General features: G+C 43.7%; 1 protein-coding gene across 1 annotated transcript in view; it reads left to right on the plus strand.

The window, feature by feature from the left end:
• The window catches only part of PINK1 (PTEN induced kinase 1), a 37,438-nt gene that overhangs the window by 1,273 nt on the left and 11,081 nt on the right, over positions 1–25,084 (plus strand). Inside the window, exons 2-5 of the mRNA XM_084652059.1 lie at positions 4,210–4,521; positions 5,979–6,082; positions 8,414–8,596; positions 9,747–9,910. Coding sequence (XP_084508185.1) covers positions 4,210–4,521; positions 5,979–6,082; positions 8,414–8,596; positions 9,747–9,910 — 763 coding nt within the window. The remainder of the gene's footprint in view (positions 1–4,209; positions 4,522–5,978; positions 6,083–8,413; positions 8,597–9,746; positions 9,911–25,084) is intronic.

The following is a 25,084-nucleotide window of genomic DNA, read 5'->3' on the forward strand; positions in this document are numbered from 1 at the left end:
TTTCAGGAGGCTTTTTTCTTTTCCTCTCCTGCTGCCCCCACCCCATCCTCATCCATTGTTTTGTAAAATTGTTCTCCCCCGACTTCTTAAATACTGTACCTTTCCTCCTATTTTATTTTGTGTAAGTTAAATTAATATGAGAGTGTCTACACACAAAGTGGCTTTAATTAAATTGGTTTAACTTCAGAGCTTTAGTGAAATTGTTGAGACTTTATATGTAAACTAGGGCTGTCAAGCAATTAAAAATATTAATCACAATCGTGAGATTAAACCATAATAGAATACCACTTATTTAAATAGTTTTGATGTTTTCTACATTTTCAAATATACTTATTTCAATTACAACACAGAATACAAACTGTACAGTGCTCACTTTATATTTATTTTTATTAAAAATATTTGCACTGTAAAAAACAAAAGAAATAGTATTTTTCAATTCACCTAATAGAAGTACTGTAGTGTAATTTCTTTATCATGCAAGTTGAACTTACAAATGTAGAATTATGTACAAAAAAACCTGCATTCAAAATAAAACAATGTAAAACTTTACAGCTTACAAGTCCACTCAGTCCTACTGCTTGTTCAGCCAATTGCTCAGACAAACAAATTTGTTTACTTTTGCAGAAGATAATGCTGCCTGCTTCTTGTTTACAATGTCACCTGAAAGTGAGAACAGGCGTTTGCACGGCACTGTTGTAGCTGGCATCGCAAGGTATTTACATGCCAGATACGCGAAAGATTCACATGTCCCTTGATGCTTCAACCACCATTCCAGAGGACATGCGTTCATGCCGATGATGGGTTCTGCTCAATAATGATCCAAAGCAGTGTGGACCAACAGATGTTCATTTTCATCATCTTAGTCAGATGCCACCAGCAGAAGGTTGATTTTCTTTTTTGGTGGTTTGAGTTCTGTAGTTTCTGCATCAGAATGTTGCTCTTTTAAGACTTCTGAAAACATGTTCCACACCTCATCCCTCTCAGGTTTGGGAAGGCATTTCAGATTCTTAAACCTTGGGTTGAGTGTTGTAGCTATCTTTAGAAACTTCACAATGGTATCAGTCTTCTTTGCATTTTGTCAAATTTGCAGTGAAAGTGTTCTTAAAATGAACAACATGTGCTGAGTCATCATCCAAGATGGCTATAATATGCAAAATATGGTAGAATGTCCATAAAACAGAGCAGGAGACATACAATTCTCCCCCAAGGAGTTCAGTCACAAATTTTATTAATGCTTTTTTTTTTTAATGTGCATCAACAGCATGGAAGCATGTCTTCTAGAACGATAGCCAAAGCATGAAGAGGCATATGAATCTTTAGCGCATCTGGCACATAAATATTTTGTGACACCAGCTACAAAAGTGCCATGCAAATGCCTGTTCTCACTTTCAGGTGACATTGTAAACAAGAAGCAGGCAGTATTATCTTCTGCAAATGTTAACAACCTTGTTTGTCTGAGCAATTGGCTGAACAAAAAGTAGGACTGAGTGGACTTGTAGGCTTTAAAATTTTACATTGTTTTTGAGTGCAGTTACGTAACAAAAAAATACATTTGTAAGTTGCTCTTTCATGATAAAGAGATTGCGCTTCAGTACTTGTGTGAGGTGAATTGAAATACTATTTTTACATCATTTTTACAATTCAAATATTTGTAATAAAAACTAATATAAAGTGAGCATTGTACACTTTTTTTATTCTGTGTTGTAACTGAAATAGATATATCTGAAAATGTAGAAAAGCATCAAAATATTTAATAAATTTCAATTTGTATTCTATTAAGAGTTCGATTAATCGTGGTTAATTTTTTTAATCGTGATTAATTTTTTTGAGTTAATCATATGAGTTAACTGTGATTAATCGACAGCCCTAATGTAAACCAGGCCTTGGGCCCTGATATTGTAGTCACATCCATGCATATTGACTCCTGTACTCATGCAGGTCTCATTGCAGGATTGGCGTTTTAGTTTCCTTTCCTTTCTGAGGTGTACTCCTGTCACAAAGTCATTGGGTCTGGTCTATGCCTCCGTCTCCTGGGAGCGACCCCGTTAGTGTAGTGGGCCCCAAGGACCCACACAGTTCCATAGGGGCAGGCCCATGGCCTTCCTGACTAGGCCTTCGGCACCAGTGTTTCCTGCCTTTCTCTCTGGCTCCCTGCAGGGAATCCACCCAACCAGACTTGTGGGAGGCCTGTACTGTGCCACTTTAGGGCCCAGTGCTCTCAGGGAGTATTTACAGAGACACAGGAAGCCTTTCCAATGCCAAGTAACCATTTATTGGTCATCTGGCTACAGAATCTGGAAGTCCTTAGGTTAGCCCAGAGAAATGAAGTTAAACCATATAGTTCACTCTGGTCAAACCAGTGCCATGATGAGCCAGCCAAGCTAGGATGGAGTCCCCTGGCTCTCTCCCTCTGTTCCCCTTTTGTCTCCCCAGTCTAGGCTCCTGTTTTTCCAGTCAGCTGACACCTTATTCTCCAGCTCAGTTCCTGCCTGGCAGGGTTTCCTCCTGTTAAGTGTTGATTGTTCAGTGGTTGGGGCATCTCTTTGTTTTGTGGGCCCTCTGTTGATTTGGATCAGTTTGAGTCAGTTCTTTAAGGACTGTATTCATTCCTCCCAGACAGCAAACTGGCACACTCATACCTTCTGTCTCTTGTGCTGTTCCTGGAGCTTTGTTAACCCTTTTGCACCCACCGACTACCAATGCCTCACTCAGAGGGACACTGAGGCATGCCTCAGCATCATAAAAACATTACAGAAAATTCCCACTTCATCACAACTTGTTTCTTCAATGTCTTAATTCTTAATTTCTGATCCTGAAGTCCTTTTCCCCTTTTTGTGTCTCTTTCCATCAACCCCCAAACATTTCCCCCTCATTGATTCTCTCTCCTCTAACCAACTATCATTTTCAGCTGCCATGAAAGCTTTAGGGCATTGGCATTCTATTTGCCATTGTTCTTAACTAGGTTTTATTTTTAAACATTTTATTCATTCAGAGAGGGAGGGAAGCACAGTAAAAATCCCTGTTACAGAAGCTGGCCAGATCTTTCTCTGCAGACTTTATTTGCTTATGTTGTAGATCAGTGGTTCCCAAAGTTGTTCCGCCGCTTGTGCGGGGAAAGCCCCTGGTGGGCCGGGCCGATTTGTTTACCTGCCGCGTCTGCAGGTTCAGCCAATCGCGGCTCCCAGTGGCCGCAGTTCGCTACTCCAGGCCAATGGGAGCTGCTGGAAGCGGCGGCCAGTACATCCCTCGGCCTGCGCTGCCTGGAACAGCGAACCGGGGCCACTGAGAACCGCGATCGGCCGAACCTGTGGACGCGCACTGCTTCCAGCAGCTCCCATTGGCCTGGAGCAACGAACCGCAGCCACTGGGAGCTGTGATCGGCCGAACCTGCGGATGTGGCAGGTAAACCGGCCCGGCCCGCCGGGGCTTTCCCTGCACAAGCAGCGGAAAAAGTTTGGGAACCACTGCTGAAGATGAATAAATGTTTTTCTTTTTCCTCTTCTGAGCAAACACATGTATTTGTCTGTAGTATTGGTTGAAAAACACCTTAAATAAAAACTTGTTGGATAACTATACCCTCAAAACCTTCACAGTGTAGACACAGCCTGTACCTGCAAAGAGCTTTTCTCAGCACAGCTTATCAGTTCGGCAAGCAATATGAGTGATGCTGGCAAAAGCAGTTTTTATGCTGGTATAGCTGTGTCTACAGTGGGGCTTTTGCGGACAGAGAAATTTGCAAAAAATATCACATCCCTAACTGACATTGCTCTGCCAGCAAAAGTTTCTAGTGTGAACCTGGCTATTGTCCCTTCACTTGTAGGGTATGGATACTATTTTACTTACCTTATATTGCTGTGAGGCTTAATATTTATACAGTGCTTTGAGGTCTTCAGATAAAGGGTGCTACAGAAACACAAAGTATTATATGCGTTATATGCCTATATTCCAATCTGAAGCATGCATATGCAGGATTTGGATGTCGTGAGTTTGTAAATTGGATCCACCATGTGTTTTGTAAGTGCCCAGCTGGATTGTAGTTTAACATAATAGAAGATATAAAGCTTTGAAATGACAACTGTGCTGGCCATGTGGTATATATACTTGTATGCACACCCTGGAGCACATACAATAATATAATTTAACATAGCAAAGTAGTTCTCTATTTTTTAAAGTGTGGAATAATTGAGTGATTTTTCAACTTCCTTTCAGACCATATTTATCAGAAAGAACAAGCCACTGAAAGATCCACTGAGCACTTTCCGCTGGCAGGGCTTCAAACTGGAAGAGTACCTTATTGGGCAACCCATTGGGAAAGGGTGCAGTGCTGCAGTATATGAAGCAGCTATTCCTTTGTCTTCTAACTACCAAAGAAGTGAAGACAGCAAGCCTTTAGAAGGGAAGAGTCCAGATGCACAGTGGGATCATGGCTCAGTTATCCACCCTGCAGAAACGAAACCTATACAAACAAACCAGCAAAGAGCTGCTTTCCCATTAGCTATCAAAATGATGTGGAACATTTCGGTAAGGAGTTAGTCTTTAGTCTTCCTGTTTGACACTTGCGAAGTCTGAGTGAAATATTTACCACAGATGTGTTGAAAGCTCTAATTATTTTGTGCACAATTAGTACATTGGAACAAAGTTGTTGATATATAGCAATGGAAACACAGATTGTTAATGAACAGTCACTCGGGGAGGTAATTAATGCTCATCAAAAATCTTCCTATGGGAGTCAGCATCAGCATGACATTTGTGTGTCACTGCTGGTTTGTCTATTGTGTCTTGACAATATTGACAGTATTTTCTGGGAAAAATTATTTTGTTTAATATTAAGAGAAACTTGGAGAAATGTTAAGAACTAGCAGGAAATGGAAAAATACTGCTAAAGAAGTTTGAGGAATCACTTGCTTTTAGAGATACTCAAGGATAAAACTTAGATGTCCATTTGCTGGGGACATTTTAGGTATGAAACCAGTAATGCTTCGTGGAAGCTGGATAGCTAAATTACCCACTGGAGGCCCCGCACAATTAGGTGGGTGGACCAGATCTCTTTTCATAAGTTTCTTCCAGCCCAAATGATTCTGTGATCAGCCATATCCCGAAGTAACTATCCCAGAGATTCAGAGAGCTATCATTCTTTTCTCTGTGGAAAATTCACTGTACCCATCCCAGTCTGAACATGAGGACATAGGCACCGAGTTTCTAATCTGCTGGGGTGCTCCCCCTGGCTCCGCCCAGGCCCCTCCCCCACTCCACCCCTTCCCCCAATGCCCCACACCGGCCATGCTTCTTCCCACCCCCGCTCCTCCCCCACCCTGCCTCTTCCCCGCCCAGTTCCGCCCCTTCCCCCGAGCGCACTGTGCCCTTGCTCCTGCCCCCTCCCTCCAGCGCCTGCTGCAAAACAGCTGATCTGTGGCAGGCAGTAGGCACAGGAAGGGAGGGGGAGGCGCTGATCAGCGGGGCCCACCAGCAGGCAGGAGGCTCTGGGGAGGAAGAGAGGCATTGATGGGGGGCTGCCAGTGGGTACTAAACATCCACCATTTTTTTCCCATGGGTGCTCCAGGGCTGGAGCACTCACAGAGTCGCCGCCTATGCATGAGGAGTCTTCCAAACTAGTGATCCCTTAAATCTGTTGGGATTCATAGATTTTCTTTTTTAAACCCAGAATGGACCATTATGATCATCTATTCTGACCACCAGCATAACAAAGGCCATAGAATTTCACTCAGTAATTCCTGAATCAAACCTGTATCTTGTAGCTTAGCTTGGAAATATTTTTTAGAAAGACATCTAGTTTTATTCTGAAAATTTCAAATGATGAGGAACCCACTACACCTACACTGTTAAAAATTACCCCTTATTTCTAGCCTGCATTTACTGAGCTTCAGCTTCAGAGTTATCTGTTTCCAGTGTTGGTATTTAGATTGGATGATTTTAAAGCTCAGGTTTGAATACAACGTTCTATGTAACTGCTGTTGTAGGCTGGTTCTTCAAGTGAAGCTATCCTCAGCACCATGAGACAGGAGCTCGTTCCAGCGAGTGGTTCTGCCTTGTCTGGGGAATACGGAGCTGTTGCTTGCCACAGGTATGTTTTATTAGTAGATGCTTTTTTTGGTCCTTAAAGGTGATCAGAGAGCCTTTATTAGCATGTTTTAAGAACACAAGTTTATTATAAGAATCTGTGAAGCCCATAAATTTCAGATACAAAAAATTGGAAAATCAACTCCCCCTTTCACATGTCTATCAAGACCTGAATTCAGGGGGCTGTGTTTCCCTGCAATAGCTATTGCCATCATTAAAATCCCCCCAGAAGATGGAACAGTACTGATACATTCAGGATCTGAGGTACCTTTCATCCAAATCCCAATGTGGCTTACGCATTTTACTCATTGTACTTGTATGTTTGTACAATATGTGTGGAAATCACTTCATCAGACCTCTGAAATTCAGCAGTGGTTTAGAGTACACAGGCATACCACAGAGTATCTAAATAGAGGAAGTTAAGAGAAAAACTGCATCCACTTGATGCTACGTAGGGGATTTAATCACGCAGTCTGGACCTTGGCCAGAATACTGGGGCTGACTCTTCTACACTTGCCAAAAAAAGAAAAAGGGCCATGGAATTATTAGTGACCACAAGTGGTCAGGACCTCTGTTGTACATTTCAACTAAATGATGGCACCTCCGGAAGTACTGGGAACCCTAAACACAGTTTTGGAGAATTAGTTCATAGGGATTTGGAGGAGAGAATAGCACCATAACTGTTTGTTCTTTGTACAGCACCTAGCATAATCGGTTCTGGCCTGTGATTGGGGCTCCTAGGTGCTGTGGTAGTACAAGTAATTAATAACAACAACAACATGTCAATGGAGTTTACTCAAAACCGACCAGAAACAAAAGTGAAAATGGCTTACTCTGTTTTCACATACTGAGCGAAGAGAAAAGTAAATAAATACAGGAAAGTAAATTAGAATTTTAAAATTCTTTCACATTTTGTCATCTAAGAGGTGAACACAGGAAAGTGTTGTTTTGTTTTTTTTTAAATCGGTGTCCTTTTAAAAAAGCTCCTTTTTTTTTCCAGTTTAAACAATGTAATCCAGAATCCAGATCATCGGTTTTAAATTTCAAATACACCTCTGCTGCCAGTACAAATAGATAATAAACACTGCTAGGTATATAGCTAGCCTAGGAGTGTAACAGACAAACCAGACAGATATTTTGCATTCAGGGGATGAGAGAAAAGAGAGGTCTGTTTTGCTCTAGATACATGTGTGTAACTCTCATTCATTTTAATGGGCACTTACTGTGTACATCAAAGCATAGATTTCCTGGTTTGGTATCCCCTTGATCTTGATCTGCTTCTAGTAATAAATTCATTTTTTTTCAAAGCCAGTCCTAGTTTTCTCCTTAATCTTATTGAGAGTCAGGTCTCTTTCACTAACTCTACTCCTCTGTTAATAATTTAGAACACTAGCACTTAAAGGGTTATTTTGGAGGCTTAAGGGGTTATTTTGGATTAAAATAAAGGGTTACATTTTGCTTTTAATGATTCTCAGTGGGGCTTATTTTCTAATGTAGGCAACTGTTGGCTCATATTCAGCAATCAAATTTGTGGAAAATTCTGTTTTCTCAATGCAATTCTTTTTTTTAATAGCCGATAAAACAAATGTTTTGAATGCCCTCTTATGGTGTAACATTAAACTGCACCTTGCAGAAAATAGAGGTTGGTTGTTTTGGGTTATTAGAGCAAGGGGATCTAACACATTTGGTGGAAAGAGCCAAATTGTAGTTTTAATTATGGTCAGTGGGTCAGATCTATAAAGCCAGAGTCCATTGACTACCCTTGATCTGCTGGAGATTGTCCGCTAATAACAGTAGGAGTGGGGATTTGCAAGAAGTCTGAGTCATGCAGGCATATGCTGGTGTCTGTATGGAGCGCTGTGTAGCTCAATGGGACTCAATATAGGCAATGAGTCTACTTTGTGGATCCCTATTGAAGTCAGTGGGATTTCATGTGAGTGCAGGAACCTGCCTGTATGGATTAGTTTGTAGGACTGGGGGCTTGGTTAGGAAAATTATCTGTTGAACAATTGTTAGAATTGTTTGTAAACTTGTGGTATCCAGAGCGTTTCATGTTTGAGAGTGGTTGAGTATTTTTTATAGACACTTTTAAGGTACATCTTGTTTTGAACTGCACTTTATAACCTTAATTTTAACTTGCCAACATTGTTTGTTTTAGAATGAGTGAGTTTATAAACTGCTTTGGGATCCTTTAGGAGGAAAAGTGCTGTATTAATGAAAAATAAGATTTTAGTAAGAATAACAAAAATGAAAGTGTCCGTAATTCACCATCCTACTGTAGCTGTTGGGTTTTAATTTCTTTGTCTGATGTGATTCACAAATTATGTTGAAACAGGAGACCTGTTTTTGGGAAGAAGAGGTTGGAACCTCATCCGAATATAATCCAGGTGATCCGAGCTTTTACATCCTCAGTTCCTCTGCTACCTGGAGCATATGTGGACTATCCAGATGTTCTCCCATTAAGTCTGAACCCCAGTGGGATCGGTCACAGCCGCACGCTCTTCTTAGTGATGAAGAAGTAGGTAGAGATGAGCTTTGCAAGGTACTCAGATTTCTAGTGTGGCTGTGCTGCGAGGCTCTGTATTCTGCAGCTGCCGGATAGGCAACACAAGGCCTTGTGAAGTCTTGGTCTGGTTCATTGCCATGGATTAAAGAACACTTTAAGAAATATCCTGTGATCTTTCCCCAGTTCCTGAGGCTTTAAATCTTGTCAAACAATGAAGGCTAGTTACTCTTTTAAATAATTAATTTAATTAACTCATTTTAGAAACTTCAAACACTTTCCCAATTTTCAGATATTCTGGTTCTCTAACCCTACCTTCTCAGCTGTACACGAAGGCAAAATTAAAGCAAAAGTGACTCATCAGGACCCAGTAACTCTGGGTTTTCTCTTTCTTTCTGATCAGCTGTTGCTTTTCAGTTGAGACACAAGCATTGGGTTCCAAATTATCTCTCCATTTTTTTATAAAACACATTGTAGGGGGATATCTCCATTTCCCCCACTTTTTGCTATTTTGACCAACCTGGCACCAGAAAAACTCTTCCTTCTCTGAATCATGTCCCTTCCCACCAAGACTGTCTATTCTGTAATAACACACTTCCCTCTCTTTCCTTCAGAATACAAAGGAGGACACAGAAGAACCCTTTGTAAATAAAATACCTAAGAAATCTCATTGTACAACACCCTGTGAGCCTCCTACTTTTAGAGAGGATGCTTTTATTTCCAGTTCTAGAAGTATGGAAGCCCTGATGGAGGTCCCAGATTTGAGATAGCATGCCATGTGCCAAAACATTAGCAGATGTTTTTGTGTACTGGGGATGAGGGGGGATTGGGGTTGATTAAGGAATTTGGGATGGTTAGAGAGATGTTAGTAAATGTAACAATGAAGTATCTCTAAGCAGATGCCACTAATGTTGAACTGAATATTTGCTTTATAGTGGTAGAATACTGAATTAAATATTGGGGGGGGGAAGCTAAGTGGTTTGAGCTTTGGCCTGCTAAACCCAGGGTTGTGAGTTCAATCCTTGAGGGGGCCATTTAGGGATCTGGGGCAAAAATTGGGGATTGGTCCTGCTTTTGAGCAGGGGGTTGGACTAGATGACCTCCTGATGTCCCTTCCAACCCTGATAGTCTATGATTCTATGATTGTCTTTCTCAATCTGTCTAGTTATCCATGCACCCTGCGCCAGTACTTGAGCAAGAGGAATTCAGATGCCCACCTCAGCACCTTGATGATCTTACAGTTACTGGAAGGCGTGGATCATCTTGTTCGTCATGGAATAGCACACAGAGATTTAAAATCTGACAATATCCTAGTTGAATTTGATTCTGGTATGTAGCTTGCTGAGTCCAGATGGAGATGAATAGAGAGTTTACAAAAGTAATTTGACTTGTATTGGGACTTGGGCTACTAAGTCACTTAAACAACAAGGAGTCCGGTGGCACCTTAAAGACTAACAGATTTATTTGAACATAATCTTTCATGGATAAAAACCCCACTTCTTCAGATGTATGGAGTGAAAATTACAGATGCAAACATAAATAAACTGACACATGAAGAGAAGGGAGTTACCTCACAAGTGGAGAACTAGTGTTGACAGGGCCAATTCGATCAGGGTGGATATAGTCCACTCCCAACAATAGATGAGGAGGTGTCAATTCCAGGACAGGCAAGGCTGCTTTTATAATGAGCCAGCCACTCCCAGTCGCTATTCAAGCCCAAATTAATGGTGTTAAATTTGCAAATGAATTTTAGTTGCGCTGTTTCTCTTTGAAGTCTGTTTCTGAAGTTTTTTTTTTCAAGTATAGCTACTTTCAAAACTGTTATAGAATGTCCAGGAAGATTGAAGTGTTCTCCCACTGACTTTTGTATGTTACCATTCCTGATGTCCGATTTGTGTCCATTATTCTTTTATGTAGGGACTGTCCGGTTTGGCCAATTTACATGGCAGAGGGGGATTGCTGGCACATGATGGCATATATAACATTAGTAGACGTGCAGGTGAATGAGCCTCTGATGGTGTGGCTGATGTGGTTGGGTCCTCTGATGGTGTCGCCAGAGTAGATATGGGGACAGAGTAGGCAACGAGGTTTGCTACAGGGATTGGTTTCTGGATTAGTGTTTCTGTGGTGTGGTGTGTAGTTGCTGGTGAGTATTTGCTTCAGGTTGGGGGGCTGTCTGTAATCGACAACTGGCCTGCCTCCCAAGGTCTGAGAGAGTGAGGGATATTTTTCCAGGATAGGTTGCAGATCGTTGATAAACACACTTTGTCAGTATATTTATGTCTGCATATGTAATTTTCACTCCATGCATCTGAAGAAGTGGGGTTTTTACCCATGAAAGCTTATGCTCAAATCTGTTAGTCTTTAAGGTGCCACTGGACTCTTTGTTGTTTTTTGGATACAGACTAACATAGCTATCCCCTGATATAAGTCACTTAGGTTATGTCTACACTATCGTGGTAAGTCAACCTAAGTTACACAACTCTACCTATGTGAATAACGTAGCTGGAGTCGACGTAGCTTAGGTCGACTTACTGTGGAGTCTATACTGCACTGGGTCGACAGGAGACACTCTCCCATCGACTTACCTTACTCCTCTCCTTCCTGGTGGAGTACCAGGGTTGACCGGAGAGCGCTCTGCTGTTGATTTAGCAGGTCTTCACTAGACCCGCTAAATTGACTCCCAGTGCATTGGTCACCGGAGTGTCGATCCTGCGGTAGTGTAGACGTAGCCTTAGGTTATGTCTCTATTACCTGCTGCGTCGGTGATACCTTGTGTATCTTCTCTGAAGTCAGAGTGGGACTCAGTCAGACCTGGCACATCAGTCTGTTTTCTCTTATCACTCAGCAGCAGCTCTAATTCTTACACTGCATTTTATATCTAGGAATATGCTTCCGTTCTGCCCATCTCTGCTGTACATTGGTACTGTACCTCACTCGCTGGGTGTCCAAGTTACGATGGAAGCTGTTTAAATGAACACGAGTGTTTTCCTCCATGCAACCTCAGAAACTGCTGATGCGTTACCTAGGGAGGTGGTAGAATCTCCTTCCTTAGAGGTTTTTAAGGTCAGGCTTGACAAAGCCCTGGCTGGGATGATTTAACTGGGAATTGGTCCTGCTTCGAGCAGGGGGTTGGACTAGATGACCTTCAGGGGTCCCTTCCAACCCTGAGATTCTATGATTCTTATGAAACTGAAAGTACTGTGTGTGTGGAGCGTGAGTCCCAGACTGCTGAATTTGGGAGAATCACTGAGGTGTCTGAGAAACCTCTGGATGGATAGCTGATTCTTTATACAGAGAAATGAGCAAACCTTTTACTTTACAAATGTCCCCAGTGTTCTAACTTTTAATACTGAAGAGAGGAGATGCAGAAATGGTCTGCAGTAATATAGATTCCTGTAAGGAATGAGACTGCTTGTGCAGATTAATAGTCAGTCAGTTTTCTGATATGATGTGTGGTATCTAATATGGCCAAGTATTGTACACTGCACATCTCAATTGGGTGCTGACTTTGTTAACCTGTGATGTTTACAGCTGGCTGTCCCTGGCTGGTGATCACAGATTTTGGTTGCTGTTTGGCAGATGAAAATATTGGCTTGAGTTTGCCTTTCACCAGCTGGTATGTGGATCGGGGAGGCAATGGCTGTCTTATGGCACCTGAGGTAATTTCTCATGTGTATGAGTCTCAGTAAGTAATTATAGCCTGTATTAGGTAGTTACATATGTGTAGTGCTGTTGGAAGTGTAGGATCCAGTAAAGTCCATTAACATAGATAGGAGCAGGATTAGGTCCAAAGTAATGGATTTGGGGAACACCAAACCTTCCCCTTTGCTCTATATACCCCCCCACCACAAGATGAGAAATTCGAATGCCATTCAAACACGTCCATCTTAGTCAACACTTGGTAAAAGCCTCTTCATTATTGGTTATCTTGCCATTTTTGCCTAGTACTGTGCCCACTAATTTGCTATGCTGGCGGCTGCAGATTGTTGTGGGTGTGGCATTGTTTGTCTAGTTTATCTCCCCACAGAACTTCCTGCCATGGATTGCCATCTCCAATAGCATTGCTTAGAGGATTCATGGTCTGGTTGATTGGCACTACCATGTGGTTAAATGTCTCTGATAAGAACATCAGAATGACCACACTGGGTCAGACCAATGGTCCATCTAGCCCAGTATCCTGTCTTCCGATAGTGGCCAGTGCCAGGTGCCCCAGAGGGAATGAACAGAACAGGAATCATCAAGTGATCCATCCACTGTCGCCCATTCCCAGCTTCTGGCACACAGAGGCAAGGGACACCATCCCTGCCCATCCTGGCTAATAGCCATTGATGGACCTAATCTCCATGAACTTACCTAGTTCTTGTTTCAACCCTGTTCTTCACTAGACCCGCTAAATTGACTCCCAGTGCATCGGTCACCGGAGTGTCGATCCTGCGGTAGTGTAGACGTAGCCTTAGGTTATGTCTCTATTACCCGCTGCGTCGGTGGGCAGCGATTGATCCAGCGGAGGTCGATTTATCGCATCTAGACTAGATGCGATAAATCGACCCCCAAGCGCTCTCCCGTTGACTCCTGTATTCCGCCGCCGCAAGAGGTGCAGGTGGAGTCGACGGGGGAGCGGCAGCAGTCGACTCACTGCAGTGAGTCCACCACAGTGAGTAGGTCTAAGTATGTCAACTTCAGCTAGGTTATTCACGTAGCTGAAGTTGCATAACTTAGATCGATCCCCCCCGTGTAGACCAGGCCTTAGATGCTTTTGAAAATCACATCCACGGTGTTTAATGGGGAAGGAAGTGAGCCTAGATGTTACAGCCTTTGTTTAGGGGAGTTGAGACTCCTAGGTTCTGTTCTTGGCTCTTCCACATGCTGCTGTTGTGACAGCTGGGAAAGTCACTTAGCCTCTCTGTGCCTCAGTTTCCCCATCAGTAAAATGGAGATAATGATTCGCAGCCTCACAGGGGTGTTGTGGTGTTTGTTCAGTGTCTGTTACATGCTTGGAGATCATCAGATGAAAGGTGCTATGGAAGGACAAAGCACTGTTAACAAGATATGTTGCAAAAATTACTAAGTGAATGACTGCTTAAACAGAGAGCAGAGGGGCATGCACTAGCCTGTACTACAACATTTATGACGCAAAAGCTTCATGTCCATGGTCTCTGTCATGGTAACTTGCCAGGCAATTTCTAAAATCCCACAGCAGAGATAGGTTAGTGATATTGTACCTTCGGATCTTTAGCTGAGACCAGAGGGAACAGCATTTTGTTGGTTTGCTGTCACTTTCTTTAACTGAAATTTTAATTACCTGAGCACTGTTTCAGTGTGACCGAGATTCAGACGAACAGGGAACAATAGCAAGTGCCTAGATCTGTGTAATTAAAAATCCTGCCGTAGAAGATTTTTAGAGGTCCTACTAACATAGGTTTCGTTTTCTTGAAGCCTTGTTTGAGCTATACCGAATGCAGATGGTAATGATTAAAACTTCAGTCTCTGGAAATCAATTATTCTCTTTTGCAATGTTTGACTCGGCATCAGCAGAGTAACCATTAACTAGCTCAAACATTTGCCAGCTCCCTGACTCTGTACCAAAGATTCCTTCCATCCCTGATTAATTCTTAACCTTGTGTATCTTCTCTGAAGTCAGAGTGGGACTCAGTCAGACCTGGCACATCAGTCTGTTTTCTCTTATCACTCAGCAGCAGCTCTAATTCTTACACTGCATTTTATATCTAGGAATATGCTTCCGTTCTGCCCATCTCTGCTGTACATTGGTACTGTACCTCACTCGCTGGGTGTCCAAGTTACGATGGAAGCTGTTTAAATGAACACGAGTGTTTTCCTCCATGCAACCTCAGAAACTGCTGATGCGTTACCTAGGGAGGTGGTAGAATCTCCTTCCTTAGAGGTTTTTAAGGTCAGGCTTGACAAAGCCCTGGCTGGGATGATTTAACTGGGAATTGGTCCTGCTTCGAGCAGGGGGTTGGACTAGATGACCTTCAGGGGTCCCTTCCAACCCTGAGATTCTATGATTCTTATGAAACTGAAAGTACTGTGTGTGTGGAGCGTGAGTCCCAGACTGCTGAATTTGGGAGAATCACTGAGGTGTCTGAGAAACCTCTGGATGGATAGCTGATTCTTTATACAGAGAAATGAGCAAACCTTTTACTTTACAAATGTCCCCAGTGTTCTAACTTTTAATACTGAAGAGAGGAGATGCAGAAATGGTCTGCAGTAATATAGATTCCTGTAAGGAATGAGACTGCTTGTGCAGATTAATAGTCAGTCAGTTTTCTGATATGATGTGTGGTATCTAATATGGCCAAGTATTGTACACTGCACATCTCAATTGGGTGCTGACTTTGTTAACCTGTGATGTTTACAGCTGGCTGTCCCTGGCTGGTGATCACAGATTTTGGTTGCTGTTTGGCAGATGAAAATATTGGCTTGAGTTTGCCTTTCACCAGCTGGTATGTGGATCGGGGAGGCAATGGCTGTCTTATGGCACCTGAGGTAATTTCTCATGTGTATGAGTCTCAGTAAGTAATTATAGCCTGTATTAGGTAGTTACATATGTGTAGTGCTGTTGGAAGTGTAGGATCCAGTAAAGTCCATTAACATAGATAGGAGCAGGATTAGGTCCAAAGTAATGGATTTGGGGAACACCAAACCTTCCCCTTTGCTCTATATACCCCCCCACCACAAGATGAGAAATTCGAATGCCGTTCAAACACGTCCATCTTAGTCAACACTTGGTAAAAGCCTCTTCATTATTGGTTATCTTGCCATTTTTGCCTAGTACTGTGCCCACTAATTTGCTATGCTGGCGGCTGCAGATTGTTGTGGGTGTGGCATTGTTTGTCTAGTTTATCTCCCCACAGAACTTCCTGCCATGGATTGCCATCTCCAATAGCATTGCTTAGAGGATTCATGGTCTGGTTGATTGGCACTACCATGTGGTTAAATGTCTCTGATAAGAACATCAGAATGACCACACTGGGTCAGACCAATGGTCCATCTAGCCCAGTATCCTGTCTTCCGATAGTGGCCAGTGCCAGGTGCCCCAGAGGGAATGAACAGAACAGGAATCATCAAGTGATCCATCCACTGTCGCCCATTCCCAGCTTCTGGCACACAGAGGCAAGGGACACCATCCCTGCCCATCCTGGCTAATAGCCATTGATGGACCTAATCTCCATGAACTTACCTAGTTCTTGTTTCAACCCTGTTCTTCACTAGACCCGCTAAATTGACTCCCAGTGCATCGGTCACCGGAGTGTCGATCCTGCGGTAGTGTAGACGTAGCCTTAGGTTATGTCTCTATTACCCGCTGCGTCGGTGGGCAGCGATTGATCCAGCGGAGGTCGATTTATCGCATCTAGACTAGATGCGATAAATCGACCCCCAAGCGCTCTCCCGTTGACTCCTGTATTCCGCCGCCGCAAGAGGCGCAGGTGGAGTCGACGGGGGAGCGGCAGCAGTCGACTCACTGCAGTGAGTCCACCACAGTGAGTAGGTCTAAGTATGTCAACTTCAGCTAGGTTATTCACGTAGCTGAAGTTGCATAACTTAGATCGATCCCCCCCGTGTAGACCAGGCCTTAGATGCTTTTGAAAATCACATCCACGGTGTTTAATGGGGAAGGAAGTGAGCCTAGATGTTACAGCCTTTGTTTAGGGGAGTTGAGACTCCTAGGTTCTGTTCTTGGCTCTTCCACATGCTGCTGTTGTGACAGCTGGGAAAGTCACTTAGCCTCTCTGTGCCTCAGTTTCCCCATCAGTAAAATGGAGATAATGATTCGCAGCCTCACAGGGGTGTTGTGGTGTTTGTTCAGTGTCTGTTACATGCTTGGAGATCATCAGATGAAAGGTGCTATGGAAGGACAAAGCACTGTTAACAAGATATGTTGCAAAAATTACTAAGTGAATGACTGCTTAAACAGAGAGCAGAGGGGCATGCACTAGCCTGTACTACAACATTTATGACGCAAAAGCTTCATGTCCATGGTCTCTGTCATGGTAACTTGCCAGGCAATTTCTAAAATCCCACAGCAGAGATAGGTTAGTGATATTGTACCTTCGGATCTTTAGCTGAGACCAGAGGGAACAGCATTTTGTTGGTTTGCTGTCACTTTCTTTAACTGAAATTTTAATTACCTGAGCACTGTTTCAGTGTGACCGAGATTCAGACGAACAGGGAACAATAGCAAGTGCCTAGATCTGTGTAATTAAAAATCCTGCCGTAGAAGATTTTTAGAGGTCCTACTAACATAGGTTTCGTTTTCTTGAAGCCTTGTTTGAGCTATACCGAATGCAGATGGTAATGATTAAAACTTCAGTCTCTGGAAATCAATTATTCTCTTTTGCAATGTTTGACTCGGCATCAGCAGAGTAACCATTAACTAGCTCAAACATTTGCCAGCTCCCTGACTCTGTACCAAAGATTCCTTCCATCCCTGATTAATTCTTAACCTTGTGTATCTTCTCTGAAGTCAGAGTGGGACTCAGTCAGACCTGGCACATCAGTCTGTTTTCTCTTATCACTCAGCAGCAGCTCTAATTCTTACACTGCATTTTATATCTAGGAATATGCTTCCGTTCTGCCCATCTCTGCTGTACATTGGTACTGTACCTCACTCGCTGGGTGTCCAAGTTACGATGGAAGCTGTTTAAATGAACACGAGTGTTTTCCTCCATGCAACCTCAGAAACTGCTGATGCGTTACCTAGGGAGGTGGTAGAATCTCCTTCCTTAGAGGTTTTTAAGGTCAGGCTTGACAAAGCCCTGGCTGGGATGATTTAACTGGGAATTGGTCCTGCTTCGAGCAGGGGGTTGGACTAGATGACCTTCAGGGGTCCCTTCCAACCCTGAGATTCTATGATTCTTATGAAACTGAAAGTACTGTGTGTGTGGAGCGTGAGTCCCAGACTGCTGAATTTGGGAGAATCACTGAGGTGTCTGAGAAACCTCTGGATGGATAGCTGATTCTTTATACAGAGAAATGAGCAAACCTTTTACTTTACAAATGTCCCCAGTGTTCTAACTTTTAATACTGAAGAGAGGAGATGCAGAAATGGTCTGCAGTAATATAGATTCCTGTAAGGAATGAGACTGCTTGTGCAGATTAATAGTCAGTCAGTTTTCTGATATGATGTGTGGTATCTAATATGGCCAAGTATTGTACACTGCACATCTCAATTGGGTGCTGACTTTGTTAACCTGTGATGTTTACAGCTGGCTGTCCCTGGCTGGTGATCACAGATTTTGGTTGCTGTTTGGCAGATGAAAATATTGGCTTGAGTTTGCCTTTCACCAGCTGGTATGTGGATCGGGGAGGCAATGGCTGTCTTATGGCACCTGAGGTAATTTCTCATGTGTATGAGTCTCAGTAAGTAATTATAGCCTGTATTAGGTAGTTACATATGTGTAGTGCTGTTGGAAGTGTAGGATCCAGTAAAGTCCATTAACATAGATAGGAGCAGGATTAGGTCCAAAGTAATGGATTTGGGGAACACCAAACCTTCCCCTTTGCTCTATATACCCCCCCACCACAAGATGAGAAATTCGAATGCCGTTCAAACACGTCCATCTTAGTCAACACTTGGTAAAAGCCTCTTCATTATTGGTTATCTTGCCATTTTTGCCTAGTACTGTGCCCACTAATTTGCTATGCTGGCGGCTGCAGATTGTTGTGGGTGTGGCATTGTTTGTCTAGTTTATCTCCCCACAGAACTTCCTGCCATGGATTGCCATCTCCAATAGCATTGCTTAGAGGATTCATGGTCTGGTTGATTGGCACTACCATGTGGTTAAATGTCTCTGATAAGAACATCAGAATGACCACACTGGGTCAGACCAATGGTCCATCTAGCCCAGTATCCTGTCTTCCGATAGTGGCCAGTGCCAGGTGCCCCAGAGGGAATGAACAGAACAGGAATCATCAAGTGATCCATCCACTGTCGCCCATTCCCAGCTTCTGGCACACAGAGGCAAGGGACACCATCCCTGCCCATCCTGGCTAATAGCCATTGATGGACCTAATCTCCATGAACTTACCTAGTTCTTGTTTCAACCCTGTTCTTCACTAGACCCGCTAAATTGACTCCCAGTGCATCGGTCACCGGAGTGTCGATCCTGCGGTAGTGTAGACGTAGCCTTAGGTTATGTCTCTATTACCCGCTGCGTCGGTGGGCAGCGATTGATCCAGCGGAGGTCGATTTATCGCATCTAGACTAGATGCGATAAATCGACCCCCAAGCGCTCTCCCGTTGACTCCTGTATTCCGCCGCCGCAAGAGGCGCAGGTGGAGTCGACGGGGGAGCGGCAGCAGTCGACTCACTGCAGTGAGTCCACCACAGTGAGTAGGTCTAAGTATGTCAACTTCAGCTAGGTTATTCACGTAGCTGAAGTTGCATAACTTAGATCGATCCCCCCCGTGTAGACCAGGCCTTAGATGCTTTTGAAAATCACATCCACGGTGTTTAATGGGGAAGGAAGTGAGCCTAGATGTTACAGCCTTTGTTTAGGGGAGTTGAGACTCCTAGGTTCTGTTCTTGGCTCTTCCACATGCTGCTGTTGTGACAGCTGGGAAAGTCACTTAGCCTCTCTGTGCCTCAGTTTCCCCATCAGTAAAATGGAGATAATGATTCGCAGCCTCACAGGGGTGTTGTGGTGTTTGTTCAGTGTCTGTTACATGCTTGGAGATCATCAGATGAAAGGTGCTATGGAAGGACAAAGCACTGTTAACAAGATATGTTGCAAAAATTACTAAGTGAATGACTGCTTAAACAGAGAGCAGAGGGGCATGCACTAGCCTGTACTACAACATTTATGACGCAAAAGCTTCATGTCCATGGTCTCTGTCATGGTAACTTGCCAGGCAATTTCTAAAATCCCACAGCAGAGATAGGTTAGTGATATTGTACCTTCGGATCTTTAGCTGAGACCAGAGGGAACAGCATTTTGTTGGTTTGCTGTCACTTTCTTTAACTGAAATTTTAATTACCTGAGCACTGTTTCAGTGTGACCGAGATTCAGACGAACAGGGAACAATAGCAAGTGCCTAGATCTGTGTAATTAAAAATCCTGCCGTAGAAGATTTTTAGAGGTCCTACTAACATAGGTTTCGTTTTCTTGAAGCCTTGTTTGAGCTATACCGAATGCAGATGGTAATGATTAAAACTTCAGTCTCTGGAAATCAATTATTCTCTTTTGCAATGTTTGACTCGGCATCAGCAGAGTAACCATTAACTAGCTCAAACATTTGCCAGCTCCCTGACTCTGTACCAAAGATTCCTTCCATCCCTGATTAATTCTTAACCTTGTGTATCTTCTCTGAAGTCAGAGTGGGACTCAGTCAGACCTGGCACATCAGTCTGTTTTCTCTTATCACTCAGCAGCAGCTCTAATTCTTACACTGCATTTTATATCTAGGAATATGCTTCCGTTCTGCCCATCTCTGCTGTACATTGGTACTGTACCTCACTCGCTGGGTGTCCAAGTTACGATGGAAGCTGTTTAAATGAACACGAGTGTTTTCCTCCATGCAACCTCAGAAACTGCTGATGCGTTACCTAGGGAGGTGGTAGAATCTCCTTCCTTAGAGGTTTTTAAGGTCAGGCTTGACAAAGCCCTGGCTGGGATGATTTAACTGGGAATTGGTCCTGCTTCGAGCAGGGGGTTGGACTAGATGACCTTCAGGGGTCCCTTCCAACCCTGAGATTCTATGATTCTTATGAAACTGAAAGTACTGTGTGTGTGGAGCGTGAGTCCCAGACTGCTGAATTTGGGAGAATCACTGAGGTGTCTGAGAAACCTCTGGATGGATAGCTGATTCTTTATACAGAGAAATGAGCAAACCTTTTACTTTACAAATGTCCCCAGTGTTCTAACTTTTAATACTGAAGAGAGGAGATGCAGAAATGGTCTGCAGTAATATAGATTCCTGTAAGGAATGAGACTGCTTGTGCAGATTAATAGTCAGTCAGTTTTCTGATATGATGTGTGGTATCTAATATGGCCAAGTATTGTACACTGCACATCTCAATTGGGTGCTGACTTTGTTAACCTGTGATGTTTACAGCTGGCTGTCCCTGGCTGGTGATCACAGATTTTGGTTGCTGTTTGGCAGATGAAAATATTGGCTTGAGTTTGCCTTTCACCAGCTGGTATGTGGATCGGGGAGGCAATGGCTGTCTTATGGCACCTGAGGTAATTTCTCATGTGTATGAGTCTCAGTAAGTAATTATAGCCTGTATTAGGTAGTTACATATGTGTAGTGCTGTTGGAAGTGTAGGATCCAGTAAAGTCCATTAACATAGATAGGAGCAGGATTAGGTCCAAAGTAATGGATTTGGGGAACACCAAACCTTCCCCTTTGCTCTATATACCCCCCCACCACAAGATGAGAAATTCGAATGCCGTTCAAACACGTCCATCTTAGTCAACACTTGGTAAAAGCCTCTTCATTATTGGTTATCTTGCCATTTTTGCCTAGTACTGTGCCCACTAATTTGCTATGCTGGCGGCTGCAGATTGTTGTGGGTGTGGCATTGTTTGTCTAGTTTATCTCCCCACAGAACTTCCTGCCATGGATTGCCATCTCCAATAGCATTGCTTAGAGGATTCATGGTCTGGTTGATTGGCACTACCATGTGGTTAAATGTCTCTGATAAGAACATCAGAATGACCACACTGGGTCAGACCAATGGTCCATCTAGCCCAGTATCCTGTCTTCCGATAGTGGCCAGTGCCAGGTGCCCCAGAGGGAATGAACAGAACAGGAATCATCAAGTGATCCATCCACTGTCGCCCATTCCCAGCTTCTGGCACACAGAGGCAAGGGACACCATCCCTGCCCATCCTGGCTAATAGCCATTGATGGACCTAATCTCCATGAACTTACCTAGTTCTTGTTTCAACCCTGTTCTTCACTAGACCCGCTAAATTGACTCCCAGTGCATCGGTCACCGGAGTGTCGATCCTGCGGTAGTGTAGACGTAGCCTTAGGTTATGTCTCTATTACCCGCTGCGTCGGTGGGCAGCGATTGATCCAGCGGAGGTCGATTTATCGCATCTAGACTAGATGCGATAAATCGACCCCCAAGCGCTCTCCCGTTGACTCCTGTATTCCGCCGCCGCAAGAGGCGCAGGTGGAGTCGACGGGGGAGCGGCAGCAGTCGACTCACTGCAGTGAGTCCACCACAGTGAGTAGGTCTAAGTATGTCAACTTCAGCTAGGTTATTCACGTAGCTGAAGTTGCATAACTTAGATCGATCCCCCCCGTGTAGACCAGGCCTTAGATGCTTTTGAAAATCACATCCACGGTGTTTAATGGGGAAGGAAGTGAGCCTAGATGTTACAGCCTTTGTTTAGGGGAGTTGAGACTCCTAGGTTCTGTTCTTGGCTCTTCCACATGCTGCTGTTGTGACAGCTGGGAAAGTCACTTAGCCTCTCTGTGCCTCAGTTTCCCCATCAGTAAAATGGAGATAATGATTCGCAGCCTCACAGGGGTGTTGTGGTGTTTGTTCAGTGTCTGTTACATGCTTGGAGATCATCAGATGAAAGGTGCTATGGAAGGACAAAGCACTGTTAACAAGATATGTTGCAAAAATTACTAAGTGAATGACTGCTTAAACAGAGAGCAGAGGGGCATGCACTAGCCTGTACTACAACATTTATGACGCAAAAGCTTCATGTCCATGGTCTCTGTCATGGTAACTTGCCAGGCAATTTCTAAAATCCCACAGCAGAGATAGGTTAGTGATATTGTACCTTCGGATCTTTAGCTGAGACCAGAGGGAACAGCATTTTGTTGGTTTGCTGTCACTTTCTTTAACTGAAATTTTAATTACCTGAGCACTGTTTCAGTGTGACCGAGATTCAGACGAACAGGGAACAATAGCAAGTGCCTAGATCTGTGTAATTAAAAATCCTGCCATAGAAGATTTTTAGAGGTCCTACTAACATAGGTTTCGTTTTCTTGAAGCCTTGTTTGAGCTATACCGAATGCAGATGGTAATGATTAAAACTTCAGTCTCTGGAAATCAATTATTCTCTTTTGCAATGTTTGACTCGGCATCAGCAGAGTAACCATTAACTAGCTCAAACATTTGCCAGCTCCCTGACTCTGTACCAAAGATTCCTTCCATCCCTGATTAATTCTTAACCTTGTGTATCTTCTCTGAAGTCAGAGTGGGACTCAGTCAGACCTGGCACATCAGTCTGTTTTCTCTTATCACTCAGCAGCAGCTCTAATTCTTACACTGCATTTTATATCTAGGAATATGCTTCCGTTCTGCCCATCTCTGCTGTACATTGGTACTGTACCTCACTCGCTGGGTGTCCAAGTTACGATGGAAGCTGTTTAAATGAACACGAGTGTTTTCCTCCATGCAACCTCAGAAACTGCTGATGCGTTACCTAGGGAGGTGGTAGAATCTCCTTCCTTAGAGGTTTTTAAGGTCAGGCTTGACAAAGCCCTGGCTGGGATGATTTAACTGGGAATTGGTCCTGCTTCGAGCAGGGGGTTGGACTAGATGACCTTCAGGGGTCCCTTCCAACCCTGAGATTCTATGATTCTTATGAAACTGAAAGTACTGTGTGTGTGGAGCGTGAGTCCCAGACTGCTGAATTTGGGAGAATCACTGAGGTGTCTGAGAAACCTCTGGATGGATAGCTGATTCTTTATACAGAGAAATGAGCAAACCTTTTACTTTACAAATGTCCCCAGTGTTCTAACTTTTAATACTGAAGAGAGGAGATGCAGAAATGGTCTGCAGTAATATAGATTCCTGTAAGGAATGAGACTGCTTGTGCAGATTAATAGTCAGTCAGTTTTCTGATATGATGTGTGGTATCTAATATGGCCAAGTATTGTACACTGCACATCTCAATTGGGTGCTGACTTTGTTAACCTGTGATGTTTACAGCTGGCTGTCCCTGGCTGGTGATCACAGATTTTGGTTGCTGTTTGGCAGATGAAAATATTGGCTTGAGTTTGCCTTTCACCAGCTGGTATGTGGATCGGGGAGGCAATGGCTGTCTTATGGCACCTGAGGTAATTTCTCATGTGTATGAGTCTCAGTAAGTAATTATAGCCTGTATTAGGTAGTTACATATGTGTAGTGCTGTTGGAAGTGTAGGATCCAGTAAAGTCCATTAACATAGATAGGAGCAGGATTAGGTCCAAAGTAATGGATTTGGGGAACACCAAACCTTCCCCTTTGCTCTATATACCCCCCCACCACAAGATGAGAAATTCGAATGCCGTTCAAACACGTCCATCTTAGTCAACACTTGGTAAAAGCCTCTTCATTATTGGTTATCTTGCCATTTTTGCCTAGTACTGTGCCCACTAATTTGCTATGCTGGCGGCTGCAGATTGTTGTGGGTGTGGCATTGTTTGTCTAGTTTATCTCCCCACAGAACTTCCTGCCATGGATTGCCATCTCCAATAGCATTGCTTAGAGGATTCATGGTCTGGTTGATTGGCACTACCATGTGGTTAAATGTCTCTGATAAGAACATCAGAATGACCACACTGGGTCAGACCAATGGTCCATCTAGCCCAGTATCCTGTCTTCCGATAGTGGCCAGTGCCAGGTGCCCCAGAGGGAATGAACAGAACAGGAATCATCAAGTGATCCATCCACTGTCGCCCATTCCCAGCTTCTGGCACACAGAGGCAAGGGACACCATCCCTGCCCATCCTGGCTAATAGCCATTGATGGACCTAATCTCCATGAACTTACCTAGTTCTTGTTTCAACCCTGTTCTTCACTAGACCCGCTAAATTGACTCCCAGTGCATCGGTCACCGGAGTGTCGATCCTGCGGTAGTGTAGACGTAGCCTTAGGTTATGTCTCTATTACCCGCTGCGTCGGTGGGCAGCGATTGATCCAGCGGAGGTCGATTTATCGCATCTAGACTAGATGCGATAAATCGACCCCCAAGCGCTCTCCCGTTGACTCCTGTATTCCGCCGCCGCAAGAGGCGCAGGTGGAGTCGACGGGGGAGCGGCAGCAGTCGACTCACTGCAGTGAGTCCACCACAGTGAGTAGGTCTAAGTATGTCAACTTCAGCTAGGTTATTCACGTAGCTGAAGTTGCATAACTTAGATCGATCCCCCCCGTGTAGACCAGGCCTTAGATGCTTTTGAAAATCACATCCACGGTGTTTAATGGGGAAGGAAGTGAGCCTAGATGTTACAGCCTTTGTTTAGGGGAGTTGAGACTCCTAGGTTCTGTTCTTGGCTCTTCCACATGCTGCTGTTGTGACAGCTGGGAAAGTCACTTAGCCTCTCTGTGCCTCAGTTTCCCCATCAGTAAAATGGAGATAATGATTCGCAGCCTCACAGGGGTGTTGTGGTGTTTGTTCAGTGTCTGTTACATGCTTGGAGATCATCAGATGAAAGGTGCTATGGAAGGACAAAGCACTGTTAACAAGATATGTTGCAAAAATTACTAAGTGAATGACTGCTTAAACAGAGAGCAGAGGGGCATGCACT

The sequence above is a fragment of the Lepidochelys olivacea genome, assembly GCF_965140295.1.
Source record: "Lepidochelys olivacea isolate rLepOli2 genome assembly, chromosome: 18".
NCBI classification, from domain to species: Eukaryota; Metazoa; Chordata; order Testudines; family Cheloniidae; genus Lepidochelys; species Lepidochelys olivacea.